The 12,054-nt window shown below is 45.9% G+C and overlaps 2 protein-coding genes across 5 annotated transcripts; one reads left to right on the top strand and one right to left on the bottom strand.

Annotated features, from left to right (window-relative positions):
- Positions 1-1,558: 1,558 nt before the first annotated feature.
- SPRY2 (sprouty RTK signaling antagonist 2) lies at positions 1,559-6,817 on the bottom strand. Of its 4 annotated transcripts, none has more exons than XM_023185792.2 (2): positions 6,304-6,817; positions 1,559-3,336 (listed from the first exon to the last, which is right to left on the bottom strand). In XM_023185792.2, the coding sequence occupies exon 2, from the start codon at positions 3,283-3,285 to the stop codon at positions 2,338-2,340; it is 948 nt and encodes a 315-aa protein (XP_023041560.1). In that variant the 5' UTR covers positions 3,286-3,336; positions 6,304-6,817; the 3' UTR covers positions 1,559-2,337. The 4 variants fall into 4 exon arrangements, with proteins under 4 accessions (XP_023041560.1, XP_023041582.1, XP_023041565.1 ...); XM_023185814.1 differs by lacking the exon at positions 6,304-6,817 and adding an exon at positions 5,542-5,789; XM_023185797.2 differs by lacking the exon at positions 6,304-6,817 and adding an exon at positions 4,375-5,338.
- LOC116418592 (DEAD-box ATP-dependent RNA helicase 52B-like) lies at positions 5,539-7,145 on the top strand. The gene is made up of 2 exons (XM_031934958.1): positions 5,539-5,903; positions 6,420-7,145. The coding sequence occupies exon 2, from the start codon at positions 6,615-6,617 to the stop codon at positions 7,005-7,007; it is 393 nt and encodes a 130-aa protein (XP_031790818.1). The 5' UTR covers positions 5,539-5,903; positions 6,420-6,614; the 3' UTR covers positions 7,008-7,145.
- Positions 7,146-12,054: the final 4,909 nt, after the last annotated feature.

The following is a 12,054-nucleotide window of genomic DNA, read 5'->3' as shown; positions in this document are numbered from 1 at the left end:
CTGACTCAGTAACTATGGGAAGAGGTTCTTACTTTTTCAATAAACACTCAATAGCATCTGATGCAATTTGTGTAAGAATACTTTCAAAGCCACTTATGCGGTGAAAAGAATACATATATATTTACCTTGCAATTTCTATACCAAAAAGAGCTTTGTCAATGCACATGGCAGTTTTTGATGAACAAAGCTAATCAGTCAAACTTTTTGTGCTTTACAAATCTTGAAAACTATATAATGAATAAGAAACCCTACCCTATTTTCCAGCAACCAGATTCTTCCTTAGATCACCAGGGTGAAGTTTTAAGAGTGTTAGAATCGAAACATTCAGTAACTCAAAGTTGAAGCTTAAATCATTTCTAAATTAACTTAATCCTATGTTTCTTAGAGGAAGTCAGAGGAAACTGAAGGTCCTTAGAGCAATGTCTTAGTGTAGGAGGCTATATAGTTCCTTGAGAGCCAATTTTAAAAAACAAAACAGAAGACAACCTGTACTAAGACTTAACCTAATAAGAAGGAGCTTCAGAACAGGAAACAAGAGATTAAACAATAATGACAAGTAAATTATTTTCTAGACTTCCGGTGACTCTTGGCAGCAAAAGTTTGCACTTTTGGGGGGAAAAAAAATCATCAGCCACAAAATGACTAATCAAGTGATTTAAAACCTAGTATTTGTCAAGATGGGCTTGCAGCAGCTTGCTGTACCTTTGCTTCTAAAAGACAGCTCCAAGCACACTGACTCTCATGCTGCATCTTTTTCCCAGAGCAAAATTTAACAATTTTCTGAATAATCTGACTGAATAAGTCAGGGCCCTAAATTGGCCTTCTTTGGCTTGAGTAAGACCAGTATCAGATCAAATTTTATGATACCAAATACCAGAATCAAAGCAAGTTCTTTTTTTCATGTCTTTTCTAACATAAGGAATTTGGTAAAATGGTGATGTTTCAGAGTCAAAAATTAAATAGACTGGAAAAAACACTGCCACGGTCAGCTAAGTCAAGAAAATATTTTTGGCCTTAATTGTAAGAACTGATCTGTGGATACTGCATGTCTGAGACACAGGTGACATTCAATAAATGTTTGTTGAGCTAAACTCATTTCACTAGTCTTGAATTATCCTCATGGAATTAATCCTTGATACTGTATATAAAGAAAACGCCTAACTGTTAATTTTTAAGGAAACTCTCCTGAATAAACCAGTTCAAAGATTTAAAAAAAAAAACAAAAAACAAAAAAAAAAAACCTCTGCAAAACAAACACAAGTCAGATAATCTGCAAATATAAAAATAAAAAAAGGGCGGGGGGGAGAAGAACAAGAGCAATTACATAGCTAAAATAAGCTCTCTTATAAGTACAGATATTAAGTCAAATGTTGTTAGTTCTGTTGATTGCTAGAATTGTCTCTGAAAGTCATCAAATCCAGCTTACTTTAAAGCAGCAATCATAAAATAATTCTACAGAAAAGTGGTTAACTATTTCATTAAAATATTACCCTTAACATAAAATGCAGTTTCTTACACTTGAAAGAAACAAAAGATAAAAGAAGACAAAACAGCTCAGTTTAATTTCAAACGTTAATATATTTTCTATTTTATATTGGACATATGCATCTGTAACCCCTCATTTGCAGCAACTATCACATCCTCATAAAAGGGGCAAAATTTGTAAGATGCCTCTTAAAATAAATATTCTTTTTTATAAAATAATAAAACTTCAAATAAATATTCTTTACACTAAACAATATGTTGAAAAAATTAGAAAATAAAGGTTGAATTTTACTGTAACTGTACAATATACATGAAGTCCAAAGGGAAATCAGAGTCTTACAATAAAGGCTTTCTGTAAGGCAAAATACAATCTAAAAACATACTGATTGATTCACATTCTTCCGAATGTACAACATATTAGTATAATATTTTGTGACTGTGCCATGTAGTATGGCACAACTTGTTTTTCACAGTTGCAAATATTATTGTATATACAAAAATATAGCACATTCTCTCTGGAGAAAACAATGGAAAAAAGTCATCTGCTAATTTACAAGTTTTGCAAGTACTATTCACAAACAAAAACTTTGCCTAGGAGTGTCTGTGTTGCTTTAGCTTATGCAATACATGGGTCACCAAGTTCTGTATCTCATACTTTGAGCTCCATTAGCTGAGTTCTAACAAGCATATCAGTTAAAATGGCACATGGACAAAAAGCATTTCACTGCAAACAGCAAAGACTATCCCAACTCTCTATTAACAGTGCCAAGATTATAACTGTTTAGTTGGTTGCATATGTGTGTTAAAAAAAAGAAAAAATCCTCATTACTGTAATATTCCTGATTAATGATGCTATGTTGGTTTTTCAAAGTTCCTGGGGGGGACAGTGGGAACTTTGCAGCAGACTGTGTTTGAGTTTTTACAACGGCATCCAGGCCTGTTAACCCGGTCATAACACCCCTGGCACAATTTAAGGCAACCCTTGGCTGGAAGGTAACACCATAAACAAGGCAAAAAGAGGGACATGACACCCATGGCCGACCATCGTGTACAACAGTGAGACTGGCTGCAAGAACATGGGTTGTCAGCACAGTTGTCCTCATCATCATTAGAACAGTGATAGAAGAGACCTTTCACACAGCATACACAAGTCCCATAGTCAATCACGTTCTGGGCCGAGCAAAGGCACTGCTTGTCGCAGATCCAGTCTGATGGCAGAGGCCTTGGGTAGGTGCACTCCTTACATTTGCACTTTCCACAGTCCTCACACCTGTAGGCATGCAGGCCCAAATCTTCCTTGCTCAGTGGCTTAAGCTCACCTGGCTTGAGCTCAGATTTGGGTTGCACCCGGATTATCCCATCAGCAACAGGCCCGGAGGAAAAGGATGATCCTAGCAGTCTCTGTTCAGAGGAGCTGCTGCTGGTACTTGTCCTCGTACTGCTCCGCGACCCTGAGCTGACCGTGCTTATGGATCTGGACAGAGGGGCTCGTGCAGAAGAGTGGACCTGCGAGTGCTGGAGCCTAGGAGGCTGGCGGTGCTCGGGCAGCCCGTGGAGTCTCTCGTGTTTGTGCTGAGTGGAGGGGCGAGGAGCAGGCTTGAGCCCAGGTCTTGGGACGACAGTAGGCCCCTCTGTGTACTCATTGGTGTTTCGGATGGCTCTGATCTGATCCAGAGACAAGACATGTACCTGCTGGGTGAGGGCGTCTCTGGGGTCGGGCTCCCCACGCTGTCTGCCACCGTCACGGGGCGTCTGCAGCAAGGGCTGCGACCCGTTGCCACTCTGAGCTCTGGCCTCCATCAGGTCTTGGAAGTGTGGTCACTCCAGCAGGCTTAGAACACATCTGAACTCCTGAGGAAGCCAAGAGGAAAGAACGGTTGATACTCTAAGATACTTCCCACTCTCCACCCACCTGAATTGACTCCTCACTTCCCACTTTCCCTAGAGAAATAGGATTTGAAATGGAATGGCAGTGGGGAGGTATTAGCCATATGATCAACAACGCCTGCACCCAAAAGTAAAAATTACGATTGGCTACTGACAATTCTGTAATCCCGTGATGTACAACAACACAAAGCTGATCTTTGAGTCACTTAAGTAAGAACTCCTCATTCAAAGAAACATACAATTTGTAAGGCTCGGGTTCAATGTAAAAACCGCAAGAAAGTATCGCTGGAATATAACACTGCTACCAACGTTTTCAAAAGTTGAAAATCTTTTCAAAAGTTGAAATAGGTTTCCACTTGTCATGGCCATTTTTGCCTTAAGTGTTAATAATGCAGCCTAGAAGATTCTTTCTGGTTCTTAGTTTTTACTTTTACGTCAAACACTTTAACTGTGACGTGTCCGGTATTCTGTAACTTTCTCAAAGCCGGTAGAATTAATATGGCATGCAAAAAGTAAATACCCAAAACAGTTAAAAATTTTACAACAATCATGCCATTTTTAATTAATTGTATAGTAGCACAAAGTTATAGAACTAAAAGCAAATCAAATCCTATTAGGTGCCAGAAACACATTAAAGCAAACTTACACAACAACAAGAAGACAAGAATTTATTTTCAACTTCTCAACAACTTAAGAATTAAGTATTTTACAGTCTGATAGCCTAGAACACCACCTTAGATTCTGCTGCTAAAAGGTTGTTCTCCCTGTTTTAGAAATGAAGCATGTCAAAAGCTCAACTGATTTTCTGTTTTCAAAAAATTAATTGAGAACACAAACGAAATGATAACCAGAAGAGTGTTTTAAAAACTCAAATGTCACATTTCGTATCTAGCATTCTGTCAAGGAATTCCTTAAACTGCAGTCCTTCTTCAATTGCAAAACGATCACCCAATTTCCCAAGCCTATATGGCAATAAAAAGCATAAAACAGGCAAAAGCGGACCTTTATCCAATCTCCGCTCTTTAGAATAGAGGCCACAGCGAACAAGGCAGGTGACAAACGTCTCCCAATTCGGAGCAAGGCAGCGCTGGAAACCGGATCTCCTCACCTCCAAAAGAATGGCAGAAGACAACGCTGCCCTTTGCTTTCACTTAGTTTATTGCCTCTCGTTGCCCCAACACCGTCCCCAGCAGGTGGGACACAGCCGATCCCCAGGGTACGTTTCTCCAGGCGGACTGACGCTGTCCATGGGCCAGGCTGCCCCCCTGCTTACGATCCCAAGACTCACAGACAAGCCTCACAGACAGGCGGGGGCCGCGGGCGCCTCCGAAGGGGACGTGTCACGAAATGCAGGAGCACACTTCCCCCGCCGCCCTCTCCGCAGTTAAGATCTCCCCCAACTCAAGGAACTGCCTTGCAGCCCCAAGGAGCCACTCCGCCCCGAGGCACAGGTCACGCTGACCACTGCTAGGCTTTCTGCAAAGCCCCTCGGACATCCGGCACAGGTTTGCCACCCCGACACGGCGAGCACGAAAGCCCTGCCTGAGACACGCAGCCAGGACGCACAAGTCCAACCCACGCACACACAGCGACTCCACGCTGCACTGACCGAAGGGGGCATTGCCTGTAATCTGCACACGCCTATCTCCTTTTGGGTCGAAAGAGACAAAAAAAAAAAAAAAAAAAAAAAAAAAAGATATCATATTTCTTAAAGTGAAAGAAAAATTGCTTTTTTTTTTTTTTTAAAGGGCATTTTCCAGGGCCCCACTGCTCACTCCATGCGCGCAGAACCCAGCTCCCGGAGCTGTAAACTTTTGGTGCAGATTTGCTTGCAGTCAAAGTAGCATCTTTGAAAGAAAAGGGGGCTTTTTAATTTTATTTTTTAAGTGATTTCTGCCGATCCGATCCCTGGCCTCCTTCTTCGAAGCTGGACTCCCCACCTCCGCCCCTCTTCTCTTTCCCAGTCCCCCCTCCCCTTTGAAAGTGCTTTGAAACCCCCATTAAGAACAGTGTGTGATCAGACTGAGGATTAGGGGAAAAGAACTTCAGCTCTAGGGTGGGGCAAACGGACACAGAAACTGCTTTGTAAAAAACACACAAGAATCCAAATTAAAACACAGCAGCAACAACAACAAAAGGAAATAAAAAACTGCCTCTTTTGCCACCTACTTTCAGGTAATGGAAAATGATCGCGACCGCTTGATGACTTTCTTCCTGCGCTGGGTCAGCCTGAGCTTCCAAAAATAAAATAAGTGTGACCTAGGCTGACCACGAAGAACGGAAAAGAGAGAGAGCTGCACTTCCGAACCGCAGAGACCCGGCGCCAGGCAGGGCGACGCTCCCACCCGCTCCGGGCTAGACCGTCCACGCGGAGCAGAGGCGGGGACTCCCTCCACCCGGCACCCTGCCTTTTTCTCACCCTGGGGGTCTCCTGCCCCCGAGGCGAGCAACCCGTGTCCCCCAGTCCCACCAGCGCCCCGCCTAGGGACAGCCTCTCTCCGGACTTTGCCTTCCACCAAGAGGAGGAACAGGTTAGAAATGCGGGCGCCTGCAAAGGCGACCTGGAAAACACAAAGTGTCTTTTTCTCCCTCTCTCGCTCTCAGCGCCGAATTCGCGGCCAGTGCACGGCTGGGAGCAGGCTGCAAGCTGTCCTCCGTCCCAACCCCCTAGAGCGCGGGCGCGCGGGGTCGCCTGCCGGGGACACTGCACTGGGTGCATACAGAAGTCCCCGCAGAGGCAGGCCGAGCCCGAGCCCCGGGCAAGGCAGGTTCGCGGGGAGCGCCCCGGATCCGCACGAAGACCCTGAGGGATTTGAGAAAGGGAGGCTCGGGGAGAGACGGACCCAACTCCTGGTCCGGCTGCACCTACTCCATGTTGCCCACAACGCGCCGGCCACGGCGCCAGGAGGGGAAGAGCCAAACGTGCCTCACCGTGATCGCGGCTTTGCACCAACCCCTCTCCCTTGGATTCTCTTCTTTCTGCGATGTGCAAATAAATCCAGTCTCGATGCAAACTTTTTTCCCTTTCTTTCCAACCTCTGCTTCAGTCCAACTTCCGAGCAATCGGCGGGAGAAAAAAAGAGGAGAATTCGGAGCCAAATTCCCCGCTGATGAACACTCTGGGGTTCGCGGCTGGAGACGACCCCCCTTCTAGAAGCACACGCGGAGTATTTCCTCTTTTTTCTCAATGAACAAGAGGCCGAAGCGCCAACGGCAAGTCCCTTTTCCTGGCAGATGAGCGAATGGGAAAAGAAAACGGCCTTACGAAGAACCTAAAGCCAGATCGCCAAGTGGTGCGGCCGCAGCCGCGTCGTAGCGGAGGCTGCGCGGGGGCGCGGGCCGGGCCGAGCCGGGCCGGGCGGGCGCGGGGGCCTGGGCACTGCGCGCTCCGCCGGCCCCTCTCCTCCGCTAGCGCTGCGGCGCGCAGCTCTCAGCGGTGCAGACTGGGCGTTGTGGAGGCGAGGCAGCGAGGCCGAGGCGGGGGCGGTGGGTGCGGAGGAGGAGGAGGAAGAGGAGGAGGAGGAGGAGGAGGAGGAGGGGGGTCTGGGGCCCGCCCGGGGGGGGCTCGCCGTTGGCCTGCGCCCTCGCCTTTCCGGAGGAGGCAGGGAGCTCTGCGGCGGCCGCGGCAGCAGTAAATGGCGTCATGTGGATCCGAGGCGGAACAGAGCAGTTGTTGTCCCAGAGGATATATCGCATCCGGTCCCAGCTCATTGGCTCCGCGGGGCTACATTCACTCACACTCCAGCGCCCGCCAGCGCTCCGAGCCGCAGGAGGCATTCAAAAGGGCAACCGCGCCGCCCCGCGCGTCCCCAGGCAGGTCCTGCAGCCCGGGCGCCGTCACGCGGGGCGCCCGCGGGGCCGGGCTGGGCACGGCAGGGTCAGTTTATCTAGTTTCAAGGAAACACTGACCTTAAGGTTTCCCCAGAGGCAATGAGGACGAGCCAGAGGCTCGAGCTGATTTAGGGAACTTTCTCCTTGCCACCAGGAAAGGGGAATGAACATTTAAGACTAATCCGGGCCACGCAGTGTTAGCATGAAAAACAAGTTGCAGGTTTTAAGACTTTATCCGGAATCCATTTCAAGTCTGCCTCTCCCCTTTTCTGTTCCCCTTTGCGGAGGGGGTGACGGGGGCTGGGGCGGGGGGAGAAGAAGGGGGAGGGGAAGGGGAGCGGGAAGTGAGGTGGGAGGGCTATTGGTTTATTCTTTGTCTACTGGATTAACCCGATTATACACCAGGCACTAGCACAAACCGCCTCCCCCACCTCCGAGCCTTGTACGGGAGGAACGGAATGCAGATTCGAGTTTCAAGTACCTTCTGCTCTTGCTGGGATTGGCTTTTGATTGTGTCGAGTTGTAGTTTTTCCGTTTATTAGAATTTTATTTTTAAGGGGGGTTATCTATGAATGGAGGCTTTTTGAAGAGCTTCCTTACGGTTTTGCTTCATGCAATAGCTGAAGTCTACAGTCTAAGCCGTTTAACTTAATTCATTAATAGACAGGAATATGATTAGTCAGGGCGACAGCATGGGCTTCCGAAATGGGGGAGGGGGCAGGGAGGGAAGGGTTGGCTCACTGTTTCCCTGCAGATTTCCTTCTTCCCTTAACTAAAAGTCATCCTTCACTTCCCACTTTTCTTGACACCTAGAACATTTCTTAAGATCCTGTTGTCCATGTTGAAGGTGTACTATTCTTTCCCATTAAAAAATAAATAAATAAATAAACATAGAAAATGCATACATATGCACTGTCCTAGCTGCCGTTCCTTTACTAAGAAATGTGCCTTCACGTGGGAGCACCAGTGGAAAATTAAAACTTGCGCATACACACGCCTAATACTGCATTCTGTCGAGCAACTTACAGAATGCTTTTATTTTACAGGGAATTACCTGCTTGTACGGTCAAAACTCCCGAAGAGCACCTGTGATCTTGCCCCATGCGGTGTGTTCTTGAAAGCAGTGTTAGGAAAACATGGTGCTTCATTCGTCCAGCTTTAACCCAATCCATTCGCAGCTACCCTGGAACTAGTTGCCTCCTTCTGAGCTCTCGCTCTAGAATGTCCCCAGCGCGCTACTGCCTCGCTGCGCTCTCACCCTGACTTCTCCATGTTTCTCTAGGGCTCTCCTCTTTCTCTAGGGATTTGGAACCAGAGATGGCAAGGGACGTGGCATGCGTTATTTCCGGGCGCTGGCCTACGTTCCCCGACCCCTAAGATGAGGGTGGACGAGGCTACAAGGGCCTGCTGCCGAGCGTCCCGGGGCTGTGGGCGCAAGACAGCTGGGCCTCTCCGGCCACAGCAGGACGCCGGACGCCGGAATCCCTTGAGCAGCCAGTGAACGCAGGCGCCACTGTGCTCGCAGCCCATCTGGCCACCAGGGGTCGCCTGAGGCGGCTTTCTTCTCCGGGACTCGACGCGGACCGGCTGGGTTACCTTCCAAAACGTGTGTGCATTAGGCAGGTTGGTTTAAAATGAATACAAAGCTATTAATATAAACGACACAGAAGATAGCTTTCCCTCCTGTCTGCTCGAGACAGTCAAAGCCTGGTTGTGCAAGGCTAGGCGGGAACGTGCTGCCGGTGTACGGCCAGCAAGTCTCGAGCAGAGCAGGTGAAAGCAACGCCATCTCTTCGCCTCTTCAAACTCCTGCACTCGATGGCGGCTTTCTAGGAGACACTTGTGCCTTGCTCGTCTCCCAGCGCTGCAGGAACTTTGCGAAGACACATCGTTAGGGGTCAAAGCATGCAATGGAATTTAGATCGGGAATTTCCAGCTGTTTAGAGAACCTTATATTTTTGGGAAAATCTAGGAATTTATGTCTTCCATGAGCTATAAAGAATCTCAGGTCATCTAGCTCTTCCCCCCCACCGCCTTTCCTCACAATCTCCAGTTTGCTGGCTGGGAAAACATTTAACCTGTAACTTAAGTTCAAGATAAACACAGGAATCCGTTTGATTCTTTCTAATACTCCTTAGTCTTTATGTTAATTAATGCAATTGTTACTCTTTCTCAGAGAATGAAGTGTGTAAAGCTACCATGTTATGCCTCCAAAGTTTACTTAGTGAATTATAATCCAAAAGAGGAACTATGTTTTTGTGTATGTGTGATGCATGCACAATGAAATGCCTACTGCAGCTACTGTAATGTGTCCCCAAACTGATTCTCATGTTACATTCCAAAATTATAACTGCGACTAATTTTGGAAGATACTTTAAGAAGTATGATAAACCCAGCACTTTGGAAAGCTGAGGTGAGAGGATCACTTGAACCCAAGAGTGAGAGACCAGCCTGGGCAACATAGGGAGATCCCGTCTCTATAAAAAAGTAAAAAATTAGCCGAGTGTGGTATGGCGCACATGCCTGTGGTTCCAGCTTTCAGGACGCTGAGGTAGGAGGATCACTTGAGCCTGGGAGTTTGGGGCTACAGCGAGCTGTGGTTGCACCACTGCACTCCAGCCTGGGCAACAGAGTGAGACCTAAAAAAAAAAAAAGAAAAATTCATTGTAACATTGTTTGTTTGTTAGAACAAAAGTTAGAGAATAACCTAACAGTCCACCAATAGGAGATTAATAATACAGTTTTTATCTGTTAAAAGGAATGAACTAAAATTGCATCTGTCAACATATCTCAAAAAGTAGATTGAGTAAAAAAAAAGTAGAATCAATGTATAGCTAATTACTATGTATGTAAAGGTTAAATACATCAAATCCTACTGTATATTATTTGTGTATAAACATGCACGTGGGAGTGATACACTCAGCTTTAGAACAGTGGTTGCCTCTGAGGTGGGAAGGAGGAGACAGGGATGAGGTAGGAGGTAGATAGGCACTTCAGCTATATCTCAAACACTTTATTTCTCTCTCTCTCTCTCTCTTTTTTTTTTTATTGAGACGAGTCTCGCTCTGTTGCCCAGGCTGGAGTGCAGTGGCGCGCCTCGCTGCAAGCTCCGCCTCCTGGGTTCACGCCATTCTCCTGCCTCAGCTTCCTGAGTAGCTGGGACTACAGGCGCCCACCACCACGCCCAGCTAAAAAAAAAAAAAGAAGAAGAAGAAGAAGTATGATAGAATATAAGGCAACACTTCACACACACACACCGAGCTTATTTTCAAATGTGTTGTGGAAAGTTCTAGAGAGACAATCCTGACACATGAACAGGTGTTGCCATTTGCCTAATGCTGGAAAATACAGAATCCATGGAAATCCAAGCACCAATAATTCACTTCTAAGTTTCTTTCTTTCTTTTTTGAGATGCAGTTTCCCTCTTATTACCCAGGGTGGACTGCAATGGTGATATCTTGGCTCACTGCAGCCTCCACCTCCTGGTTTCAAGTGATTCTCCTACCTCAGTCTCCCGAGTAGCGGGGATTACAGGTATCCACCACCATGCCCGGATGATTTTTTGTAATTTTTTTAGTAGAGATGGGGTTGCACCATGTTGGCTAGGCTGGTCTCGAACTCCTGACCTCAGGCAACCCACCCACCTCAGCCTTCCAAAGTGTTGGGATTACAGACATGAGCCACTGTGCTTGGCCCCAAGTTTCTAATACTCACCAAGTAACATAGCTTCCTAGTACTTGTTAAATAGGATTCTGGTCACACACTGGGATCTGTCATCTCTGGCTTCATTTTATATTGTGTACTTATTTATTTATAATTCATCTTACAACTATAATCTCAACTTTTTTCAATTAGACAGTACATAAAATATGTGAATTTTGTTTTTCCCAATCTTTGGTTGAAGACAACAATAGACACGTTTCTTTTCTAGTAGGTGTGTTGCGTGAATTGAAGTGAGATAGTTGTAAGATTGCACTTGCTGGCTGGTGTAAGCTTTGAATTTATGTTGTAGTAACGGGAGAGTGCAGCTTTTAGCAAGTGTAGCTCGTTTCTTTCTGGGATTGAGCAAGTCACTTGGCCTTAATAGGTTTAGTCCTAGTGCTGTATCTTGAAATGATATCACACATTCGTGAGAAAAAGAAGAATGAATAGCTATTTGGTTAGTTTGTTAGTTCTATTACCAAGGCAGTCTATTTGAAGATGGCACAGAACATAACAGTGCATGCTGCTTCCAGGACTAACAGTTTGGGGCTTTCAACCATTATTTCTCCTAATAGCCCAGTTGAAATAGTAAAATTAGTCTATGCATGGCCTCTTCAGGGACCTTCCTAAGACAAAGGGTTTTGTAATGATGGACCTTTTGTTTTGACAACCGTGACTCTAGTCATTTCAATTTTGAATTTCCCAAATTCTGTTGATAATGAGTGGGCTGTAACAAAAGATGCAAAGGAATTCAAAATAGACCACTTGAGTTCCTATCTAGATTGCTTGAAGGACTGGAAACAGTTATCTCTGGATCTAACCTTCTTTGGAGATCGATTCTTTATCCCTAACTAAACTGGGGGAAAGCTCTGGGGTTATCTCAGGGTAAGAGGAGTGGTGCTGCTGAGTCGACCTTGAGCTCCAGGCTCCTGTGGGTCTGGCTTTTGCCGGAGGCCTTGTATTCAACTGGGATCCACCTGGTGATTTTTACTGGTTAATTAATGAATACTGTGAAATGTATGCACATTATGACTACAGTTTATGCAAGGTCTGATGTGAATGAAGTTCTGTAACAAGGCAGAAACAGAATTTCTCTCCTGGCCAACACGATTTTTCTCATTATTTTTTCAATTTATTTGTCCTTTGGTT

This window comes from Piliocolobus tephrosceles, chromosome X (assembly GCF_002776525.5).
Source record: "Piliocolobus tephrosceles isolate RC106 chromosome X, ASM277652v3, whole genome shotgun sequence".
Taxonomy (NCBI): Eukaryota; Metazoa; Chordata; class Mammalia; order Primates; family Cercopithecidae; genus Piliocolobus; species Piliocolobus tephrosceles.
The sequence above is the reverse complement of the archived record's forward strand: the minus strand, read 5'-3'. Positions and strand labels throughout refer to the sequence as shown.